This window comes from Cyprinodon variegatus, unplaced genomic scaffold (genome assembly GCF_000732505.1).
Source record: "Cyprinodon variegatus isolate N-32 unplaced genomic scaffold, C_variegatus-1.0 Scaffold126, whole genome shotgun sequence".
NCBI lineage: Eukaryota > Metazoa > Chordata > Actinopteri > Cyprinodontiformes > Cyprinodontidae > Cyprinodon > Cyprinodon variegatus.
In genome coordinates, this window is record NW_015150579.1 from 30479 (window position 1) to 55632 (window position 25154).

General features: G+C 36.6%; 1 protein-coding gene across 4 annotated transcripts in view; it reads right to left on the bottom strand.

The window, feature by feature from the left end:
• The window catches only part of LOC107085504 (regulating synaptic membrane exocytosis protein 1-like), a 90720-nt gene that overhangs the window by 18827 nt on the left and 46739 nt on the right, over positions 1–25154 (bottom strand). For 2 of the 4 annotated variants that reach the window (XM_015375845.1, XM_015375843.1), the window contains exons 7-19: positions 19930–19970; positions 19636–19746; positions 18207–18306; positions 15722–15845; positions 15229–15275; positions 13557–13672; positions 13345–13475; positions 13057–13228; positions 11036–11189; positions 10803–10859; positions 9315–9468; positions 7131–7247; positions 6789–6851 (exon numbers count right to left, since the gene is read on the bottom strand). In XM_015375845.1, the coding sequence (XP_015231331.1) occupies positions 6789–6851; positions 7131–7247; positions 9315–9468; positions 10803–10859; positions 11036–11189; positions 13057–13228; positions 13345–13475; positions 13557–13672; positions 15229–15275; positions 15722–15845; positions 18207–18306; positions 19636–19746; positions 19930–19970 (1387 nt within the window). Of the gene's footprint in view, positions 1–1756; positions 1877–6341; positions 6417–6788; positions 6852–7130; positions 7248–9314; positions 9469–10802; positions 10860–11035; positions 11190–13056; positions 13229–13344; positions 13476–13556; positions 13673–15228; positions 15276–15721; positions 15846–18206; positions 18307–19635; positions 19747–19929; positions 19971–25154 lie in introns of all 4 variants that reach the window. The other 2 variants (XM_015375846.1, XM_015375844.1) reach the window with 2 other exon arrangements.

Here is a 25154-nt window from a genome sequence, read left to right on the forward strand (position 1 = left end):
GTGTTAGCTAAAGAAAAAAAAAAAAAAATCTAAACATATAAAATCTCAATCTAAAAATATGAAAAATATGAAAAAGACAAGTGGAGCTGCCTTAGCTTCCTCCAAATTAAACAAAAATATTAATGCAATAGCTGTTTTTGCTACCACTTTTATAAGGCTGTAGATTTAAGGCTTTTGGCTTAGCTCATGAAAAACAAAAATTGTCTATTCTCTTAATTATTGTTTAGTATTCAGTCTGAATCTTTGTGAGAATTTCCTCTTTGCTACAATGATCCTTCCACCTCACAGTTCGGGCAAATTAAAATACTGATTAATCAGCATGATTAACATACAGGTGTGCCTTGTCTTTAGCAGACCACCAACAAGCTGGATCACATACTTTCTGAAGATGTTTTTGTTGTATTTGCTAGATTTGATATGATAATATTTCACAAGAAAAGATGCAAGTCATGCCCCCCGATCGCATATCTCATTGTCAGTAGCCTACTTTCCAGAAATATCTACAGCACCTTCTGTGTTGTACAGATCTTGGAAAACTCCCTGAAGGCTTGTCTTTAAATCAGTCTCAGACACTTTCCCTAGGTTAGACTTTTTTGACCATGAAATCCCTGCTTAAAAGTTAAATGCCGACTGTGGCTTGTTACTTCATTTCAGTTCAAAAATCTTAACCCAAAAAGGAAAATTGTTGGCAGATTTTAGGGAGACAAATGAAAATGTTACTAAAACTGTTTTATCAGCCTTAACCAGAGCTTATGAATGCTAGTATATCAAGGGTTAACTGACTTTACATAAGATTAGCTGGAATATAGTAACTGATGTGCACACATGACAAACACATTTTAACATTGCTATGTAGACCTTGTTTGTCTTCTGAAGATTGCAAAAGGAGAATGTAAGTTCAAAGCATGTTTAAAGGGACAGTGTGTAAGATTGACCTCCATCTAATAGTACACTAAATAAATAACAAATGACCAACTGAGGCCCTGTTTCTAACATAAGGCCAAGATAAGGTTCACCTGAAATCTCAATGTGTGTCCTAAAGTCCATCTCCCCTCATACACTGTCTCCACACAGACATGGCTAAGCTAAGAGCTGAGCATTGCAGGTGCTCTGTTAATGTCTGCATCAAATTTTTTTTTTCTTCCTTCATCTGAGACTTATATATTTTGGATGGAAATCTACCTGCAAAAAATCAAAAAGTTTTGAATCTGTGTGTTAAGCGTTTCAAAGAGGAATTTTTTCACAGTATAGACTACCAAAGCAGGCTTCTCTACATTCCGTAAATCGAAGACTGGATCAACACCAACCGTTTGTTGCAAAGCTTTTACGGATGGTCCTCATTGCAACAAAAAGTGTAAATGACCTACTGACATTTAGGCTTTTTAAAAAATCCTCCACTGACAACACATTTCAAAATACAGGCAAAAAAGTTGCCCCTTTCCGTCTACTCTGATCAAAAATAGACACCCAACATGGCGTCTCCCATTGAGTGCACCGCCCCTGATATATATCTAAACTACCAAATTTAAGCTTTGAGAACACTTTCATTTCTTATGTTATCTTTTTAGACCTTCTCAGAATATTTATCTGCTATAGAAATACATGATTGTTGTTAATAAAAACTCACATTTATAACATACCGTCCCTTTAAATTTTTACAGCCCAGGATAGGCTATCAGGCTAGAAGATGTAAAAGCATGTTTCTGACTGGTGAAAGAATGAAAGTGGACATGTGTGGAATTGACTCTGTTCTTACCTAACCGTGACCTCGTCTGTGAACCTGAGCACACGGTGTGTGAGGATGCTACGAGGCAAGGTGCCGCCCCTCTCCTGCCTGGTATATGGTTTACTCTTTAGGCATGCAGGGAGGGTTGAGCTGTGTGCCAAACACCCGCATGCAAAGAAAGGCAAAGGAAATCCAAATGACGCATGCAAATGAGAAGATGAAGAAGCAACTAGGTGAAGAGCTATGAGATGAAAGTCCTCATCACAACATAAAACATAGAGCACACTGACATACTGATTCTTTTTTTTTATTCTTTTTTAGTTGGTTTTGTTTTGTCACTTGGACATATATCAGATTGTTAAAAATATTTAGTGTCAGCTAAAAGTTATTTTATGAGGGGAAAAAAAGAGAGGGAAAGAAAACTGAACCATATCCTTATTAAATCTTAACCTGTCCAAGTAGGCTAGAGCAGTACTGTGAAGAAGACAAACCATGCCCTCGATCAGAAGAAATCAGGAACAAATAATAATAAAAAATATTCTATCTTGAAATGGAAATGGAGAAGAAATGGAAAAGTGCTTAACCTTCCTAGAAATTGGAGGCCTCAAACTATTTTTCAAACAGCACGCTGCCAAATCATCCAGACGGTCAGAAACAACACAGAACATCATCTAAAGGATGGACTGGACTTGCTCCCTTAGATGGCTTTGCAGACTGGTTGATGATTGATTACCACCTTTCCTTTATTTAAAGATACAGTATGTTCACATTATATATATATATATTTATTCACAGAAAGCTTACTGGCATCAAATACAGCTAGGGCTGCAGCAACAGGTTCATTAAATGAATAAAAACAATTAAAATAAACAACTGTTCTAAGGGGTCCAGGTTGGACCAGCTCATGGGTTACAGGTGGGAAATAAGATATGAGGGTTGGAAATATGTTTGATGGAAATAAATTAATGATTAAGCTTATGTTCTATGTAGGAATAAATTAGCAGAAATTAAAAACATCTTTTTTGTTCTATTAATATGACAAATAATCAATTATTAAGATAATCACTTCCAAGAAACATTTATAAACATATATAATATAGTATATTGACATACACTCACTGGCCACTTTATTAGGTACCCCATGCTAGTAACGGGTTGGACCCCCTTTTGCCTTCAGAACTGCCTCAATTCTTCGTGGCATAGATTCAACAAGGTGCTGGAAGCATTCCTCAGTGAGTTTGGTCCATATTGACATGATGGCATCACACAGTTGCCGCAGATTTGTCGGCTGCACATCCATGATGCGAATCTCCCGTTCCACCACATCCCAAAGATGCTCTATTGGATTGAGATCTGGTGACTGTGGAGGCCATTTGAGTACAGTGAACTCATTGTCATGTTCAAGAAACCAGTCTGAGATGATTCCAGCTTTATGACATGGCGCATTATCCTGCTGAAAGTAGCCATCAGAAGTTGTGTACATTGTGGTCATAAAGGGATGGACATGGTCAGCAACAATACTCAGGTAGGCTGTGGCGTTGCAACAATGCTCAATTGGTACCAAGGGGCCCAAAGAGTGCAAAGAAAATATTCCCCACACCATGACACCACCACAACCAGCCTGAACCGTTGATACAAGGCAGGATGGATCCATGCTTTCATGTTGTAGACGCCAAATTCTGACCCTACCATCCGAATGTCGCAGCAGAAATCGAGACTCATCAGACCAGGCAACGTTTTTCCAATCTTCTATTGTCCAATTTCGATGAGCTTGTGCAAATTGTAGCCTCAGTTTCCCGTTCTTAGTTGAAAGGAGTGGCACCCGGTGTGATCTTCTGCTGCTGTAGCCCATCTGCCTCAAAGTTCGACGTACTGTGCGTTCAGAGATGCTCTTCTGCCCACCTTGGTTGTAACGGGTGGTTATTTGAGTCACTGTTGCCCTTCTATCAGCTCGAACCAGTCTGGCCATTCTCCTCTGACCTCTGGCATCAACAAGGCATTTCCGCCCACAGAACTGCCGCTCACTGGATGTTTTTTCTTTTTCGGACCATTCTCTGTAAACCCTAGAGATGGTTGTGCGTGAAAATCCCAGTAGATCAGCAGTTTCTGAAATACTCAGACCAGCCCTTCTGGCACCAACAATCATGCCACGTTCAAAGTCACTCAAATCACCTTTCTTCCCCATACTGATGCTCGGTTTGAACTGCAGGAGATTGTCTTGACCATGTCTACATGCCTAAATGCACTGAGTTGCCGCCATGTGATTGGCTACTTAGAAAATTAAGTGTTAACGAGCAGTTGGACAGGTGTACCTAATAAAGTGGCCGGTGAGTGTATATAGTATGAGTGAAATAAATAAACGGAGGAATTATTGTGAAAACCATTAAAACGGTTGTCATAAAATACAGGAGGATTAATGACATTCAACACACCATCCCTTCGTCTAGTAAGATCTCTAAGTATAAAGGTGAGTTTGTTACTTTTACCATAATATTTTCTGAATAAATCTTCGAATAAAAAAAATATAACTACTTCAAAAGCAGCTCCTTACAAATTTTTGAGAAATAAATGAATACATAATGTTATTATCATTTATTTATTCTATTAAACTTGGGCAGAAGTGATAATGGTTGAATGTTTGCTAACTTATAATAAGCCAAATATTTTCAAATTAAAATGTTGTTTTTGAGAAATGTACCTCTGCATTTAACCCATCCCCTTGGGGAGCAATGGGCTGCCATTGTGCGGTGCCCGGGGAGCAGTGTGGGGTTAAGGGTCTTGCTCAGAGTGGCAGTCTGTGGGAGTGGGACTCAAACTCAGAACCTCAGGATTCCAAGCTCTATCCCCTAACCACTAGGCTGCCGCTCCTCTATACAACACCAATGATGAAATGGCCTATAATTGGTTAAAACATTTGTTTCTTATCCGATTAGATGTAAATTGGTTGTGTGATCCACTGATCAAAACTAATTTTTCTCATCAATGTAGTGTATGAAATGTTTTGTAGCCTAAGCACTCATGACTCTAACAGCTGTTGTCAAGGATCTCCAACTGTTTTAGTCCATCTTGTCCAGGGATGTCAAACTCATTTTTATACTCATAATCAAGTATTCAAATGGGCCAGTTGGAGCTGTGTGTATATAACTTTTATTTTGATCGTTTAATTTACAGAGACCACACTGAGCCAGTGTTTTAAATGTATTCCCATGTGTTTGTGCATTTTTAGCCCCTCTTTGCACGTCTCTACTTTATGCTTTGATATGCCTTTTTGGCTCTTGAGGGGCAGATAAACTGTCATGATGGTCAAAATTTGGTCCTTAAGTTTGACAAATGAGATCTACTCAATAAATGTTTAAAATTTATTTTAAAACCACAACATCTTCACTGAATAATGTGTTTCAATACTTTAATATGTTCCCTGACATGTCTGCATATATTTCAGAGATAACAGACTTTCTTTGTCTTTGAAGACTTTTTTTTGACATTTTTACAAACAAGGCTGCAACTAACGATTATTTTGCAAATCGAGTAATTTGTCTATTATTTTTCCGATTAATAATCTTATACCCAAAGTTCCCTTAAAGAAGATTTTTTTACGAAAATCAACCAGGTGAAACTAAAACTTTCCACTTGAGGAGTTATGGATATTGCATATTGACACAACTTTTTTTTATTTTAAATAGAAGTGTTTTGTTTTTTGTTTTTTTTATACAATTTTGATATAATTACTGCTCTAAGTGGGTAAAAAAAGGCATGTTTTACAGTATCTGTACTTCAGTTACAAATTAATTTATAACTAAATTAGTTGAAAATTAGTTCAATAATTAATCAATCATGATTAATTCGATTAATTGTTTCAGCCCTAGTTACAAATCCCTGTAGCATTAGTATTTATTAACCTTGGTCAAATGGCATAAAAGCTGTAAAATGACTGGAATTAGCTTTAAAGAATAAGTGAAATATTAAATAGAAAGGTTATTCACATTTGACAATGGTGGCATCTGAATACCACCAAGTACATTTAATAAACCTTTATGCTATTTCATACTTTAGCAGTATTAGGGTTTTTATATTTAAAACTCGTGGAACACTTTGAACTTAAATTGGGACTCAAAGAGGAGATCTTTTGTGCCCAGTTTGACAAATAATTGGTTTGATCATTTAAAAAGAGTTCCTAGGATCAATTAAAGAATTTGAGCAGTAAACATGATCTGAGGTCAGTCAGATTTGACTTCTATTAAATTTCCTTAGCTCATAAGGCCCAAATTGATTTTATATGAAATCTTCACAAAATATATTGTATTTCAAGTATTCTTACTCATTGAAATATACTCATACCTCTTGATACAAAAATGGTATCATATAGATGGCACAAGATGATTTGTGTATGACAGTACAACAAAAGAGGGAAGAGCTGAAAGGGCAACACATGGTGAAAACTGTCAATGGAGGGAATACACTCAGGACAAGTTAGGAAAAATAATAACCACAACACAAAAAACACAAAGTGGAAGCCTTTTGATTCAGTAATTTCACAAATGAATAGTAAAAAAAATAGACAATCACAAAGTAAAGAAGGAAAGACAAAACTGCCTTCCGAGCGTGAAATGCTTACCTGTAAATGTCTTTATGGATACCATTTACTAAAAGGGGCATTTTGGGGGGGAGGGTGCTGTATCTACCTATCGTCCTGGTTGGACGAGTAGGAATCATGCACATTGAAAGCAAGCAAGAAAAAAGCGGAAAATAGAGAAAACATCTCAGACAAAATGCTAGGAAATGAGAAAGAAAGCTTTGTCCCCTTTGAGGTCAGGGATAGGGTAGGCATCTTATCCACATGTATATCGATAGATTTGTTTTGTACTTTCTTATCAGACAGCAAGATCGTAGACAAAAAGTGTGCTGCATCCTCTTGTTACAAATGCAAGATATTTTGATTATATTTGGGTGTTAAAAATTCGGAAAAATGTAACATATTTCTTTTACACCAAGAACCTTTGTTAAGATGGAGTTGTTAAGATATGATGGCAACCACTAAAACCCAGCTGAATGGGGGTTATACCTGTTGGTGTGCAGGCACTCAGCACTCCCGCCTCGTATTGATCTGTGCATCTCCAGGACCTCGCTGTCATGACGATGGGTAAACGAATGATAAACAACCCAGGGGAGCACAAAACAAACAGGATGGCAAAACAGATGAGCAAAGTGGATTTATGAATGATAGAAAGCAGGAAAAAATAATTCACATATAATAGTCATGTCTATAACAAATACAGTTAGTAGTATTAGTGAAATTAGTTAAATGAAATCAGATTATCTTCAGATGTCAAATCAATCATCAGATGTCACAGATAAATTACTGTTTAATACAGTGAAGTTTGAAAACATGTTAATATTTGGTTACCTGTCCTCTGAATACTCATAATCTGAGTCGCCGGAGCGCTGGTGCTCCAGGGAAGACTCGTGGTAATGGGACGGGGAATGGGAGTGGTGGCGGTTATGGTGAATCTCATCCAAACTCCTGAAGAAATAAATTAATTTATACTTAAAAATCAATTCATTGTAATAAGTTAAATATAACAGCTGATTTTTTTTTTGTTCTGATACACTACAGATTGAGAGAAAAATGATGAGTACTTCGAATAAAAAAGCATGTAGAAAATTATTTTCTGGATTTCTGGTAGCTTACAGGGGGTCTAGAGATATCTTATATCTTAGGTAACATATACGGTGGCTTGTAAAAGTCACTCAACTTTTACACTTTCGGTCAAATTAATCGGAAACTACTTTTTTTTTTTTTTACTGTAATTTTATGAAGAGAACACATACGTAATAATGACACAGCAAAAAAGAACACATTTTCCAAATGTTCTTATAAATAAATACAGCTTTGCATATGCAGACACTGATATTTTCCACATTCTTTGCAAAAATAATTTAAACCCAGTGAGATTAAATGGCATAGTAAATATACATGTTAATCCCAACCAAAGATTCTAAAGTAGATATAGGTCTATACCTTGAATTGGCCAGACTTATTAATATGGTTTTATTTAAAGCAGAGAAGTTTACAAGTCAATTCTTCAAAGTCTTAAAAAGGGAATTTAAATCAACATAAGTTATAACATAAGAATATTTTATAACTGTCTTTCAAATTATTTAAAGTTTTTAAAAGTTAACTATTAATCAATTACCCTTTAATCCAGCAATAAAATAATATAAAGGTGTCTTTATGTCATCTTCAAATAGTCCAGGTTTAAGACTTCCCTTTTAGAAATATAAATAGGAATTTATACATTAAATAAAAGACAGAAATTAAAACCAGTCGTCCTGTATTTCTTTACTTTATCTTATCTGTAATGACTGTAAACATCGGTTTATCCCAATCTTCGTACTATCCACTCCTTCATTATATATCACAGTAAATTAGTTTATCCTCAATTAAAACTGTTTTACTTACTAATTTTGACTTTAAGAAAATAAATATGTGAGGCATATGACTAAATTTGTTTTGCAACATGTTCTTCCGAGATATGGATCCACAATGGGCCATTTACCGACAAGAATATTTCTGAATGCGGCTGATTAAATAAAATAACTAGTTTGAACTTTATTGATCTCACAATGGAGAAATAAACTCTCTGCAATAAGCCCATCCCCTTTGGGGAGCAGTGGGCTGCCATCATGGGGCGCCCAGGGTGCAGTGTGGGGTTAAGGGTCTTGCTCACAGACCCAGGGTGACAGTCTCCAAAAAACACTTGATTTAATTTCCAGAATATCAGAATAAGTGGTGCTAAAAACATGCATTGCATACTTTTCAACTGTCTTCGTTTATAACCACAATCCCAAGAAACACATAAAATTTTCGGGTTGTAGTTCACTTTACAAGATTAACCGCTAACGGTACCGGTACGAGCCTTCGGGGGGTGGAGCCTCTTTTTTTTAAATTATTATTATTACAGCTTACACATTAGGTAAAAAATAGCTACTTTCTTTTTAACCTTTTTAAATAAGAGGCTTTAAAGTTCTTTAATCAAGTCAAAATTAGAACTGTGTTTTGGTTTTACAACACTTTAAACACACAAGAGGCCATTTCAAATTTTAAAAAAGACAAAAAAAATTAGGTGAGACTCAAAAATGTTGATTTTTTTTTTTTTTTCCGTTTAAATACCTATAAATTAGAAATTGTGACATTACCAATTAGTGCTCCACTAAAACATTTTTTAATGACTTTCATACTATTTTTTTTTTTAGATTTCCACTTTATAAATTTGGAGCTACACTTCATTTACCGTAATCAGATTAGTCATTTCAGGCAGAAATTGCTCCTAAAACCCTCTGGGCTTTAGGGGCTCAAATAAAAATATGTAGAGAACAAAGCTACATCTCTGCCTCTAAGCTGGAAACTAAATTGTCTAAACGATTATTTCATAAATAATGCAGCACATTTATAAATACAATAAAGGCCCACAGACAGAAACCTAAAACAGCAAAAGGCTGAAGAGAAGGTTTCAGTATTGCTTTGCTTAAACACTCAACATATATGCAGTGGTGAAAGTCACGTAGTTTACTGCTGAGGCAAGCTGACCTTTGCATGGGCACATGTGGCGGCCGAGATCGAGCCCTGCAGGAGTCCTCCCTGTGAGGAGACACTGATCGGGAGCGGTGCTGGATGGGGCGCTGCTGCTCCGGGACAGCCAATGTACTACTTCTATCTCTCTCACGGGAGTTACGCTCTCCACCTACACACATACACACCATGGTGCGGGCACACAGCGAGAGAAAATAATGAAGGCAAGTTTTGGCATTAATATGGATAAAAACTCTAATTGTATATGAGGAATAAAAACAGTTAACCAACTTAAACCAGAGATGTTCATTTCATTAAAAAATAAGCCTCAGTTCAGAGTTTTCTTCTACGCACTACAACTACTACTACAGTTGGAAATCTCTTGCTGAATGTAGAACATCACATCACGATGTTTTACAAGCAAATAAAATGCCTGGCTGTTTTTGCAGTGGCTGTCAGACCAGAGATCTAAAGAATTATAATTTTGTTTGTGCTCTCAAATAATATAAGCTATACCAAATTCAGAGAAAACTAATTTTTATTGCCCAAAGCATCAAATGAAGGAAAAAAGAGAAATATATTTCAATTCAAAGAACATGTTGCAGCTTTAAGTATGCATGTACGTATTTGTGGAAAAAAATAACATGGATTTTCCTGTAATTCTATATTTACTATATTTAAAATATTTCTTCTTCTTCACACTAACTCTTTTTTCATTTAAGTGGAATTCTTTTTATTAATTTAATTTTTAAGAGTATATTTTTGCTTTATTTTTTTCATCTGGTAAATACTGTCAGCCATTAAACCTGCATCCTGTTATCATAAAGTAATCACCCTTCCCAGTCCTTATGCTTCCTGGTTTTTGTATAATTATGTTGACTTCATCCTTTCCTCCTGGCTTAACTTGAATTTTGTTTTTGCTGTGTTTTATTTTTCCTTTCATCTAGAAATGCACAAAATAACTCTTACAGTGAACAGGTACGACTCAATGATCAGGTGCTCAATATACTGGTAAGAACTAAAGCCACTGTAGAAACAGGCAGACAGCAAAGATGTTCGACTTCTTTTTCCAGTAAAAGAATAAAAAATAAAATACATACAACATCATAAAATAGACTTAATCCTCATTTGTGCATGATGTCTGTGTTGAAGGACTAAAAGCATGCAAGGGATTGAAAGTAAGTGAAATGGCATAGAAAGAAAAAAGGAGCTCTGCAGTCTATCATGCACTCCGTTCTTTACTAAGTCTATGGTCCAGCAGAGGAGGAGAAACTGCAGCTTCTGGAAAGGTCAATACAAACTGAAGGGCTAAAGATCACCGTGACGTGATGCTTTGCTGCAGGCTATGATGAGTAATAAAAATCTCACAACAGAATTTTGTATTTTACTAGCTGGGTGCAAATTGAAGTAAACATTTCAGTTATTACAAGAAGTAGCTTCTCACCAAGTGCTGGACAACTAAGAGGTACTACAAAGAAAGACTCGGCAATCATGCCCCCCACCCACCTTTAGTCCCACCTATCAAACCATCATCAAACTCTGTATCAATGATGCGATGAGACCCTGTATACACACACACACACACACACACACACAGACAGGGTGAGACGGGGTAAGGCTGAGAAGTTCTGACACAGGAGAAAGCTCAGAAGAAGGACAGGTTAACTGGTTCAGACTCAAACAAATCATAAATCCAATGATATATGGCTAAGAAGACGACTGGCTGCTGAGGGACGTACTTTGTAACTTCTTGCTCGGACTGTCCCCATGGACATGTCGGCGTGGAAGATATGGAGAGGGCTGAGGCAGAGGTATGGAGGACACATCATGAGTCTGGAGTTTATACCAGTGAGCCGTGTCGTCCAATAAGGCCGTCTCAAGCTCTATAAGGATCTGACAAGAAATATGAGAAAAACAGGCTGAGAATGTTGGAGAATAAGAGCTTAGAATCAGAAACGTTTAACTATCCGATAATGGGGTTTTGTTTTCATGTTCTAAGAATGATGGTAGGATTTTTACCTAATCAACCTTTATTTGACGTGTAGGGAAAACCAACCTGAGAGCATCAGCTATTGCTCCATCAACTGCAACAAAAAATGTCTTGATAAAATTTCAAAAAGTAATAAAAAAAGTGTTGATCTATTTTAATATCCAGAAATCTATTTTATGTTTCTCTCTGTACTGACAGGTCAAGTGTGTTTGTTTAACATGGTTTCTATGAAAGGCCTAAAACCTATAGAACTTAAAAATATGATAATAAATAGAAAATGGTGTTAGCGCCTCACTTCCATTTGATGCCCTGAAGTGTTTTCGTTTTATTGGATGTTTTATTTTATATTTTGTTTTATTGGCTGATTATTTTACTTCTTTTGTGCATTCTCTGATCATTTCTAAACTACTGTGTTGAATGACGTTTTTGGAAATTTAATATTTGTGACTGTGCTTTGTATCGTATGTTTTTAATCTGGACCCCAGTAAGACTAGCGGTTTGCCATGGAAACAACTAATGGGGATTCTTCATAAAATTTCAAAATGACTTCAGTTTCAGGCTGTAATAAAATTTGTATTTTTTATCATCTTTTGACTCCAACTTAGTACTGGAAACCCTATTTGCTTCATAAATTGCCTGAAATTCATTTGAAGGGGTAACTGAATACTTTTCAGCCTCTGAGATCATTAGGTAAAACTCATTCTGCACACACAGATATATTTCATTTGCCTTGTTTGGTTTATTTTGATCATAAAGATTCAAAATGATCAAAACCCCCAAATTTACTTGCCAAAAGGACTAATTATTGTAATGATAATTCACCTTTTAAATGATTTAAAAGAGACAGGAAAAAGGAAATCGAAATAACTTTAGCGTGTACTTCACATCTTCTCAAATTCAAGCATCGAGTACTTGAGAGCAAAAACCAAAAATGTATTTGATTGATTGATTGTTAGTTCAATCTCTAACGTTATGCTCTCTCTGCCTTTTCTCATAGTAGCTTTGCCTCATCTGTTCCTGTTTGGCTGTGATACCATCCTAGAGAGAAATATCAGCTGTGCTGCTTCCATCAACACCCTTGTTTATAGATGCTGGAGATCGGCCTGTTTTCCAGTGTAGTCCTGTTTCTCTGACTGTGACTGGCTGGATGTTCTCTCTTCATCCTCTGACATGGGAGCTGGCTCAGAGCTTGTCTGCCTGGCTGTGTGTTTCCTGGACGGAACCGCCTTTTACTGTTGCTTTTGTATCTCTGCTTCTGTCTCCTTGAACCCCAGCAGAACCACTGAGCCTGGTTCTGCTGGAGGTTTCTTCCTGTTAAAAGGCAGTTTTTCCTCTCCACTGTCGCTACAAGCATGCTTAGTGTGAGGGATTGCATCCGAGTCAATGAGTAAATGCAATCAACTGGTTTTCCTTAGATAGAAAACTTTTAATCAATTTGACTGTATGATCTGGTTGAACTATAAAGTGCCTTGAGATAACATGTGTTATGAATTGGCGGTATATAAATAAAGTGAATTGAATTGAATTATTTAACTGTAGATGCTAAAGTTTTTTTTTTTTTTTATGGAAATATCCAATCAACTGAACACATCTAGATTAGAATCAATGTCAAGTTACAATATTTAGTATTCAATCTCAATATAACTAGTGCTTAAGTTTTGCTAAAGTACAGTATGCACAATAAGGAATAAAACAATATGATACATGTGATATTTAGATGAATCTGTATGTACTGTATTTGCCATACAGACATTGTGAAGTGTCACAAACCTCGCCTAGAAATTCGCTTTCTTCCTCCTGCACTCGGGGCTGATCCCATACGGTGATCTCCAGCATGCGCTCTCTAAAGTCCCGCCGGTGGACATGGGAATATATGAAAGTTTGGTTCCACTTTGGCTCTGAGCTCTTCTTCACTGTTTTTGTCCGTCGTTTACTTTTGTCACTGAACACAGACACGCAAGAAAAAAAAAGAAGAATTTCAAGTGGATACTAAAAGATGAAGTCATTTTGAACTAGGCAGAGGTACAAAGTAAGAGAAAAAACATTTAAATTGCTTACCTCCTGTCAGGTAGGAAATACATTTTGACATACGGGTTCCGAGGTCGGCCGTCTGGTCGAGGTGGCAGGTCTATGGCTTGAAGGACGTTGACAATCAACTGGTGACCCACTTTGTCGTACCACAGCTTCACCTAAAACATGTTAAGATGTTGAAAAGTGGTAATCCTTCTCTGAAAACACTAATCAGACTTAACTCTTTTTTCTTTACTTACAGAGAGCTGTCCAGGTAGCACAAGAGGAAGCTCTCGAAGGGTGCCAGGGCTGGTAGGTGACATCACCGATATAGAGGGACGATCCATCATCTGTGACTCAAAGGAGCTCGAGCCAGCTGTGAGATGAAAAAGTTCTTATTTCTACAACTATCGAGTAAACAGAATAAAGAACTAGAAGATTTTTTTATGGAAAGTTTAAATTTGCCTGCCTTTGGGGTACAGTAGCAGCCATTCAAAATGGCCCTTCCCAGTCAAATGCCAGCCAAATGGCAGCCAACTTCAAGCCACTGGAGATACCCCCTCCTTCTCCTCAGAAGGCATATTTTTTTACTCTGACTCCATCCTTTCACTGAATTACAGGGTCTAACCAGGAGAAGGCGCTTCTCTTTAGATCTTAATGTCCACAAATCATGACAGAAAGATTATTTTAGTACAAAGATGATTTTTAAAAAAGGGCATCTTAGGGGATCAGACAAGGACCAGCCAAGGGCCCATCAAGGAACATGGGGAAATTTTGTAAGGCTACTACTGTACAAACTCAAATAGTAATATGTTTTTTTCCAGCACGAACTTTGCATCAGATTTGAGCTTGAAAGCCTATTAGTTACACAGGAAGCATGGTTACAAAAATAAAGCAATAAATAAGCAAGAAAAACAGATGTTTAATCCTGGTTTTAAAAACACAACCTAAAACAAGATTCTAGGTTTTGTGGCTTGGATACACTGTTGATTAATTTTTTTTAGAATAGAAAAAACGTTATTGTCTACCATACACAATAATGGCAGACATTTGCCTTAGGATTGCTCACACACAGCAATGCACTAAAAATACATTAACATACAATAAAAAAAGGAGTTCATTGCAAACTCAGCAGCAGCAGCAGATTCACTGTATCAAGGGAAGGGAAGCAGAGCAGACCGAGTGACATTTATAACTTGTTGAGCTCCTTGAGGGCAAAAAAGAATGTACACAAATTTCTTTCTTATTTACATAAATAAGAAAGATATTTTCTCAAAGCGTACGCATTTTAATAGAAAAACCCAAAAATCCTGTCATTACATCACACTGTTTTAGGCAATGATATACCATATTTTCTGGAATATAGAGCACACCTCACTATAAGCTGCTCCCACCTAATTTTCTGAAAAAACTGGAAACTTACATATTTAAGCTACGTTGGGCTACAAACCGCTGATATCTACTGAACTGTCTCCCACCAAATCTGCAGGAGGATCTCTACTTAAAGACCCTCGAGTAGGGAGGAATGCTAGCTTCTGTTATCTTGTTGGCTTGCAGCAGTAAAAGCTTCTAATGAAAAACAGGGCTTTGTCAATTCTTTATTTCAGCTCTGCAGGAGTTGAGCCCAGTCTCCTCATTGGTTGAGCAGCATTAATGCTGCAAATAAATGTCAAAATGTGTGAAATGTGTTTATTCGGGGAATCTTTTTTCCTACTCCTTACATGTTCATGTGCTAAATGAAAATCAGCCCCTTAGTCTTTCAATTCTAACTTTGACTTCCCCCTCTGGCGGTTAGGAAAAATCCACAGAAAATCTGCATGTTCTTATAAGCTGCAGGGTTCAAAGCGTGGGGAAAAAGTAGCGACTTTTTTTGGTAGAAACTCAAGAAGTCATTAAAACAAATATGTGACAGAAAATATAAGAAGAACTTACTGGATTCTAGTGGAGGGTGAGGGGACCCTGGGATTCTTGGAATGTCTCTGTAAAGGGTAACTGGTCAGAATGCATTCAAATTCACATACACTATACTATTCATTGTTGACATGAGCATATCAAACTGCTCCTGTTTTGCAAAATGATGAAAATTGGCTACAGCTAGATTGTGAAGAACGAAAAGTCCATCCATGGAAACAAGGTTAGGCAACAGTGGATAAGAGATGAAAAAGACAAAACATCTGGAAAAGAGGATTTTTTTTTCTGTCGGATCATAAGGATTTCAGGGAGGACACAGGATAAAGGGGTCCACCCATTAAATCTACTTACTGATATGCTTTATAGACTTTTCTCAAAAGGTTTTTGGACACAATTCGACTGATGGAGCTTTTATACAAGAGGAAAAAATATCAAAAGCATCTTTCAGAATAATATCCACATAGTTACTGCTCTCCTTTAAATTGAATAAATACATATTGATTTTCAGCCTTACCCTATTGGCCTTGAAACTACGATCTCCACTTGAGGTTCAGCTTTGGATTCAAGAATGATGTTGTACACTTCTTTCTTGGTTGCCCCTGGCAATGACTTCCCATTCCACTGTAAGACTTCATCACCTGGAAATTTGACAAAAAAAGAGATGGTTTACCCAGAGGTCCATGTTGAATTTGTTTCTCATGTCTAAATGTTTACCGCAAAAGACAAATAAATGTGTTAGAAACTTTTGCTCCTTTAGGAAAATGACAAATAACGCCATGAAGGTGGTTTATTAAGGAGGCCAAGTTAGAATTTTTACAAAGCTGTATAATGATCAACACTATAATTTCTAAGTACATTTAAAAAATTGAATCAAAATTAATTTTGACCAGTTACATTCAAAAGTCACCATATTAATAAATAGAGTCCACATGTGAGTGAATAATATTGGCTTAATTAAAGAGGGTTGGTATATAAACACATTTTCACAAGCTTTTAGTCATTTCAAATAGCTCTGTTCAATCCATCATGTAAAAATGGAAAGAGTTGAGACCTACAGATAGGGATGTCCCGATGCATCTTTTTCATTTTTGATACAATACCGATATTGCAGCTTTGAGAATTGGCCGATACCAATATTGACACGAAACCTTTCAGAAGCTTTAAAAAGAGCAGAGTTTTTCAATCAGCATGAAAATATCAGAGATTTTAAATACCGGCCTTTAAAATCTGATATCAGTTTTTGGGCTAATATTGAACCGATATCCAATCGGATCGAAAATTCACTACCTTCGAATAAATTAATAAAAGATCCAGAAAAACGTAACTGGAGGAGCTGCAGAGATTCACAGTTTAGGTGGGAAAATATGTTGACAGAAAATCAATCAGTTTTGCATTTTATTCTTTTCTTCCATCAAAGAGTAGGAAGAAAAAGTCATTGTAGAAAGCAATGGAAAGAAAGTCCCACTTGCAGTTGAACACAAGTCATCGGGGGAATACAAATGTTTATGGAGATTTTAAAATGTGGGAAGCTTTTTCTCTTGGCAATTGTAATAAGATAAGCTACCACAAGCTTCAAGGATGTGAATAGTTATCATAGTGAATATCTGGCTGTAAAAATTGAATGCTGAGCCGTCAGAAGCCCTCCAACTGCTAATCTATAGCGTTTTACTTTCCTTCATGTAACTGATACTGAGCAAACTTAAACTTAACCACCATTGTTATGTGGAAAGGAGATAAAGTTGGATTATATATATATCAAGAAAATTATTATTTTGAGGAAATAGATGCTAAACGATAGTTAATTATATCTGTCACTACAACTATTCCACCAAGGCAACAAGCACCTGTGTAATCTTCAATCAGTCTGTGTAAGAGTGATGCACATGTAAACTGTTTGGGGTAGGTACAGTCACCTCACTTGGTGCTTACACTTTAAAATAATCATAATAATAATAATTCATACATGGTAAAGAGACAATGTATTAATGATTAACTGATTGTGATAATCATTAACTGTTTGCTAATGTTTGATTCATTTATTAACTGCATCTAAACCATTTATTAAAGGTAAATACAGCATGTATTAAGCTACTAAAATTAGCTGATATTAGAATTAGGGCTAAGCATGGCACGGAAATGGGCTCTATACAAAACTACACCACTTCCTGAACTTAAGGAGGCAGTTTTGTTTTCTGTCTTTTTCTACTGGATGAACTGATTAACCCAGGTGTGCCTGACCTCAGTAACCATGGCCAGACACACCTGGATTAATCAGTTCATCCAGTAATGAAAGATAGGAAGAAGAAAAAGAACTGTCTTAAGATTAGGAGGTAGTAGAGTTGTGCATAGAGCCCTTATGATCTATTTACCTTAAATAAATGGTTTAGACACAGCTTATGAATGACCAAATTAGATAGATTACCAAAAATTAACAATCTGTTAATCATTCATAAATAGTCTCTTAACCATTTATAAACAATGATAATAATGGTTACTGTGAAGTGTTACCGACTTTGTTTAAAGACCGTTGTTATACTTAATAATATTATATTAATATTAACATTAATAATTTCAACAAAATATTTCACAAAGAATTCCTTTTAAAAAGGCAAATTATGACAGTGTATAGATAGTAATAGTGTATGATGTGTTTGAAGACAATGCATTTTGTCAATCATTCTGATATATTCTCCAGCTTATAAGATACAGGGTGATAGTAGAAGTGAATACATAAAAAGCATATCAAAGAGCATGAGAAATCATGACTGACCCAATAATGTATTATATTTGGTAAATTTTCAGCAGCAAACTAAATCTTTTTTGATCCAATAAATATTAAAAAACATTTTTGTCTGCTTGCTAAAACATTTACCTGCACTATACAAAAAAAAAAATTTGAAGTATTTCCTAATAAGGTGAGTGATTACTGTAGACTACTGAGTCTACTTATGTGGAAAACATCGTTGGGATAAAAAGCGATGTGTGAAGCTGATCTTTACCTGCACGTAGATGCCCCACAACATCTGCTAGGCTGCCTTTTTTGACTTTGGTGATGAAGGCCCCAAGTCTTCCAGACTCTGTGATCTTTCCCCCAACAACCTGCACACAAAGGTAGGATATAAGGTGCTCTGCAGGTTTAGGTGTTTAGCCACAGTTTACTGTAGGTGGCACATAAACCAGGAGATGCCAGGTTTAAACGTGTCTATCACTTTTTCATTCTTGCTAAATAATATTTTTCTGTTTTTTTTTTTTTATTTTTTTTGTTATTAGGCAAAAAGTGGTAGTTGAATTAAAAAAAATAGAAACCTTCATTTATGCATTGTGGTTCAGAAAGAAAATTCTTTGTCCCACCAACCAAACAGTAAAACCTAAGAAAGTGTTCATAAAGATAGCATTGATTTGGATGATTCTTAAAATGTAAATTGGGGTGGCTCTTATGTCCAGCATGGATAAAATAGATTTTCGCAACTTTTTGAAAAGACCCGCCCACCTAAAACAAAAAAATTCACATGCACAACCATGTACCCGCTCACAAGAGGGAACACCTATCAAAAGTGTGGGAGAGCATGCACAAGCCTATTTCCCTTCATGCACACTCTGTTAAAAGCTGCTGTTTATATCGCTCATACGTACAAGCATACTTTCCAAAAGAAGATTTGCAATTTTTCCGCTATGTCTGACTCACCACTGGTAAGTGAAAATGTGGACAAGCACATAGGACAGGCTTACGTAAACATATCACCAGAATGACTGAAAATTAGGAGGACCACTTATTTAGATGATCCACATGGAAAAAGAACATCCTCTACTATACCTTTCAATGACACCTACTGCTAGTCTTCTACATCTCATTCAAAAATCATCTCCTTGGTGTATTCAATATTAGAGACTCTTGGTTCAGACCATATCACTAAGCTTTCATCATTTGTAGGCGTCCATCCTTGATTAGTGAGTCATCACTAATTCACTCATTAAGGCTTATGATGCACAGTCATTGATTAACAGCTTTCTAAGAACAACTTGTTCCTTGAAGTATCCCAGCAGGGCTAGAGGGTTGGACAGCAAATGCAGATAAAGACCTTAACAATTGGCATAAGACTTCTGGCACATAATATTAACTGTGTAGCTGTCTCAACAGATTTTACACTAAACTCGTATTGTCCTATCCTGGTTTTCCACATCTTTTTTTAAACACAAATAAGCCTGAAATATCCATGCATACAGATTATCATTTCAAATTATGAGGGTTCAACTAAACAGTTGTTTTCTACAAAAAAAGTAAGTTAAAAAATGTAAAAGGGCAGACATTTATTTAAAAAAATATTTGCATGTGTATAATGTTCAATTATTTCTAAAACCAGAAGTACAGCACACTTTAAACTTTAAAGAAACAATATTCTCTGAATGCAAAAGAGATTGTGCTCTTACTTTTAGACCCAGCAGGGAACCAGCCTCTCGGGGCACGGCCGACCGCTTGCTTAAAGTGATGCGCCCAATCAGGTGGTCACCCTCTTTGGACGGCTGCCATGTAACTGGGTGCTGCAAGGGCAGAAAACAGATGAAAACTGAGAGGGAGACTTATAATGAAAGTAATCGCATGTAAAATTACAAAAGTTTAACTAACTGTGATTCTTTATTAATTTTACTATAAGGTTTAGCTTGTGAGCAAAATGTAATTTTTTTAACTTACCACAGTGGGTAGTTATAATATTCAATACTTACATGCCACACTGTAGGATCTAAAGGGTGACAGTCCAAGTCCCCTGTTGGGACAGAAGAAAAATAATAGTTTAGTTATTATTTAGAAATAGAAACTTTTGCTTCCTAAATGTTGAAAAAGTTGCTTCTTTCCAAACGATAAAATAAAATACATACCTGCATAAATAGACTAATTCTTGCATCAAGCATTTGATTGTATACCTGGCAGCGGTACAATCAACTACTTATATCTATAAGGCTCATCAGACCTTTTTATACAATTTACATATAATTATAGATGATGAATCATTCTTCTGCTTCCAGCAGAAGAAACAGACAAATCGATGGTAGACTGTTAAGAGCAAATCAACAGAACAGATTCTTTTATGGCTTCAGTTCAGAAATAAGCCCAGCATCATTTCCTCCTGCCCCTACAGTAGCTAACAGGCTGCCCTGCCCTCTTGACCAACAGCTTCAAGTAGCACCTGAGCTGTCTTATCTTCCACCTCAGTCATCCATCCAGCTGCTTCTCTATCATTGTCTCCTGACACATCAAGAGATGTCTGTCATTTGTATTTGGGTAAAAAGACAGCTACAGAGAGGGAACCAGAACAGGACTGTAGGTCCAAATTAGATCCTGCGGGTTTCTGCTGACTAGCCTATGAGAGATTCTGCATGTTGTTTTTCCTGAGGATTCTCAGTCTTTTCAACATTTACGTAGGCAAGGTAGGACATAGAAAGTTTATTAATAAAGAACATTTATGTAGCAGGAACATTCAAGTCCTGTGCATGAGAGACAAAAAGAAAAGTACATTAAAGGAGAAGTTCGGTTTTTAACACTTTTAGCCCATTTTCTGTAGTGTCCAGGATGAAATCGAATGATCGACACCAAAATTTTGACAATTGGTCCTGTCTCTGCTTTTTGGCTAATTTAGAATCCACCCCTGGCTGCTTTAGAATGGCTTCCATAGAGCATGTCCGATAATGTCCTTAAAACAACCTTAAACGTTCTTTTTTTAAAATATGCTACTCACCGGGTCGTCAGCGCTGTTCAATGACGTTCCAAAAAAAGTTTCGTAAAGAAAAAACGTTCCTGTAGTGTTTTATTTAGCATTTTGTAAATCCCATTGAGTTCTGTTGGAATAGTCAATATTCCCCTGCCACCGAAAACGGAAATGGGGCCTGTTTACACAGTTGTAGTCTTTTCGCTTCACTCTGTGTACTCCGACGTCGAGGTGCTAACGTCTCTGTTAAACACTTTAAAAAACTCTGAAAATGGAATACGAAAGGTGGATTCTTGATTCTCGACGTCGGAGTACACAGAGTGAAGCGAAAAGACTACAACTGTGTAAACAGGCCCCATTTCCGTTTCCGGTGGCAGCGGAATATTGACTATTCCTACAGAACTCAATGGGATTTACAAAATGCTAAATAAAACACTACAGGAACGTTTTTTCTTCACGAAACTTTTTTTGGAACGTCATTGAACAGCGCTGACGACCCGATGAGTAGCATATTTAAAAAAAAGAACGTTTAAGGTTGTTTTAAGGACATTATCGGACATGCACTATGGAAGCCATTCTAAAGCAGCCAGGGGGGGATTCTAAATGAGCCAAAAAGCAGAGACAGGACCAATTGTCAAAATTTTGGTGTCGATCATTCGATTTCATCCTGGACACTACAGAAAATGGGCTTAAAGTGTAAAAAACCGAACTTCTCCTTTAAAGTGGCATTAAATTAACATAAATATTGAAAGAGAATACAAATTATTATTAAGAAAGATTTTTTATATATATGCAGTTATGTATTTTGTAATTAAACTTACTTACTTACTAACACACACATGGATTCAGACACATAGGATACGCAAGGATCCACATGGGAATTACATTCTTTCATACACTGACATTCCAAGCTACTAAGTCTGATGAGGGAATTTTAAAGGGGGAATCAGCGCTAAGCTGGTTATTCTTAGAGATTGAATAACTTTTTTTTAACTTTCAATGGGAAGCGGTTTAAAAATGCAGTTTAAGTTTAGAAGAAACTGAACTTGGTATGTTGAGATGAGCTGTAGGTTTCAGATAAAAAAATAGTTTTAAGATGTTCTTTACGTTATCCGTGAATTAAATGTTAAAATATGTAAAAAAAATCGTTAAATGCTTACTAAATATCTATTTCTTGTTTCTTTCCTGTTTCATTACAGCTTCAATGCAGATCCTTACATGAGATTAATCTATATTAGTTGCGGTGATTTGAGCTTATATGCACAAAATAATGAGCTGAAACATTAACCGGATGTTTAAGCCGAACACATTTTGTTACCGATAACTTTCAACTGCATTGAAAGCTAAGACATGTTTGATGTTTTCTGATTAGCACCTGAAAAAATCTGCTGAATAATCATTTTCAGATGACGGATAATTTAAATGTAATCATTTAAATGATGATTTAAGAGATGAAGTGAAAGTAATTGTGGATAAGAATATCTGGTTGTGACTGCACTTAAATTTTGAGTAAATGATGAAGTACTAGTACTAGTAAAGACAGTGCTGAACATGATATGAACAGTAATTGCACTCTCTTGTGTGTCGGAGGATCCCAGAGGAACTGATTGCTGAACTGTGATGAGAACACGCCATGAGGACAACGACGTGGATTCAGCATCTACACTGCCACCGGACGGCATGGAGACCAAAGGGACTGTGGAGGAGACCATACGAGACTCTAATTGGTTAATTAGCTTGATGAGTGATAGTGAAGAGACAGCCTTATGCTCAGTGCTGTTCATCATTTAAATTGTTTTAATGAAGAACATGGAAACATTTAGCTCCAGACCCACCAAGATTAGGTTTTACGCCATTTTTGCTTTGATATAGAAAGACTCAGAACCTGATCGGCTTAAGAGCTTCTTTAATTAGGTAGTAATGGTAATCATCATATTCAAAACGGGTTTTCTTGCTCAAAGTGGGATTTCCCTGGGGTCACCCCGGTTTTTACTACCTTTGAGATAAGGTAGGGTTTTCCGATGGAGAAAGGTCCTGTCATGTGACGTCCCCTACTGTGAGTGGGGACGGATGGTTTATCTGTAATGAGCGGTCACACTTAGGAGGCCTTCAGGTGGGAGTGACAGCAGATGAATTTTATCTATTTAAGGTTATAGGCTTAGGTTACCTAGTCTAATGTAAATTGAAATAATGTGCCCATAGGAAACTAAAACAGCCTTTCTTTAATTATTACATGAAACCCAAATTGTAGTAATATGATGAAACTGTGGTCTTGAGTGACAACATTTGTTCTCTGAAGTTTTGATTGTGATTACTTTTGATCCATGATCAATGCTACATGACTAGTGGGACTGTGATTGTTTATTCCATGATTCTATGATGAAGAAACAGTGCTTAAGGTTTTCCTTCTATTTTATATCCAGGTCAGGAACAGACAATAATGGGTTTGCGGACATACAAGGTTTGTTAAAAGGTGACTTTGAAAAGGTCAGCTTTTCAGGGGGAATTGTTAGGATAATTATCATTAATGATGTGTGAGTTAATAACACCCTAATATTATGAAACATAAACAAAGTGGCAGATATCAGGAAATCCTACCAATGGCTAGACAAAGCCAGACTCAAGGACAGCACAGAGGCATGGCTGCACATGAGCAGGCCCTGAGCATCAGAGCATAGAAGCCCCAGATCTACAACATCAGGCAAGACTCCAGGTATAGGCTGTTCAAAGAAGCCCCTGAGACAATCCAGCCCATAACTGCAGGGTGTACGATGCCAGCAGGGAAAGCTTACATGGAGTGCCATAACCAAGTGGCTGGAATAGTGTACAGGAACATCTGTGCAGAGTATGGGCTGGAAACCCCAAGGTCAAAGTGGGAAACACCCCCAAAGATGGTAGAGAATGACCGCGCCAAGATCCTGTGGGACTTCCAGATACAGACGGAGCAAATGGTAATGGCAAACCAACCAGACATTGTGGTGGTGGAGAAAAAGCAGAGGAAAGCCATTGTGGTTGACAATGACAAGTGACTGCAGCATCAGGGAATAGGAGCACAAGAGACTAGAGAAATACTAGGGGCTCAGAGAAGAGCTGGAGAAAACATGGAAGGTCAAGGCATCAGCGTTACCCATGGTGCCCATTGGGGCACTAGGAGCAGTGACCCCCAAAGTTGAGGAGTGGTTACAGGGGATCCCTGTAAATATATCAGACATCTCGGTCCAGAAAAGTGCAGTTCTAGGAACAGCAAAGATACTGTGCAGAATCATCAAGCTCCCAGGCCTCTGGTAGAGGACACAACCTATCCCCACCAACTTTGGCCTTGTGGGGACAGTCCCCACCAATCATTTCAGCTTTTTACCCCCTTTCCGCTCATTTACTTTAGCCAAAGGTATCAGAGGTTGTGTGCTGCTATCTGTGTTCAGAGTGTTTTCAGTTTTGTTTTTTTTTGCCACCAAAAAATCAGTTTGTTAGACATACAGAGCTTTTTCAGTTACAAGTTAATATTAAAATGCAGGAAGTTTGAGAAAACATAGCTTCAATTTTGTGTTCTTCCTTACTAGTTAAAAAAACCTTGGCTTCTCAAAGGACCACAACTCACAGTTACAGGTTAAAATTAACACGTTTTCTTGTTGTACAGACAGAATCAGACTGCAGAGCTTCTACATATCTTGAAATTTTGTTTCTGGCATCATCATATTAGTAAAGAGGTTCATAAATCTTTTTAAACAGAGCACAGAGAGATGCAGGGAAAGCTGCAGATTTAAAGGTGAAACAAGTTTATTGGGATATGCAACATGCAATAAAATATATCTCAGGGTTTACCAGAAAGTTTACAAGAAAAAAAAAAATGCTATGCTATAGATAAAATGAAGCATATCCATATTTTTCTGGATGGAATTGAAATTGTACATTCTAGGGATGCATGATTTATCATGGCTGTTATTCGTTATTGTTTGTGCCCTATAATGTAATGCACTAAAAGGCATCTCTCTAACTATCTATAAATATAAATATCAGTGAATTATGGTTCTCTTTTGTTCTCAACAATGAGAAAGCATTCAATAAATATATGCTTAAGCTTTTTTTGGAAAATACATGCTATACATATGCAAATATATATTTATATACACATATATTTATATATCTGCAGTGAAAAAAAAAAAAATAAAAAATAAAAAATATATATATATATATATATATATATATATATATATATATATATATATATATATATATATATATATA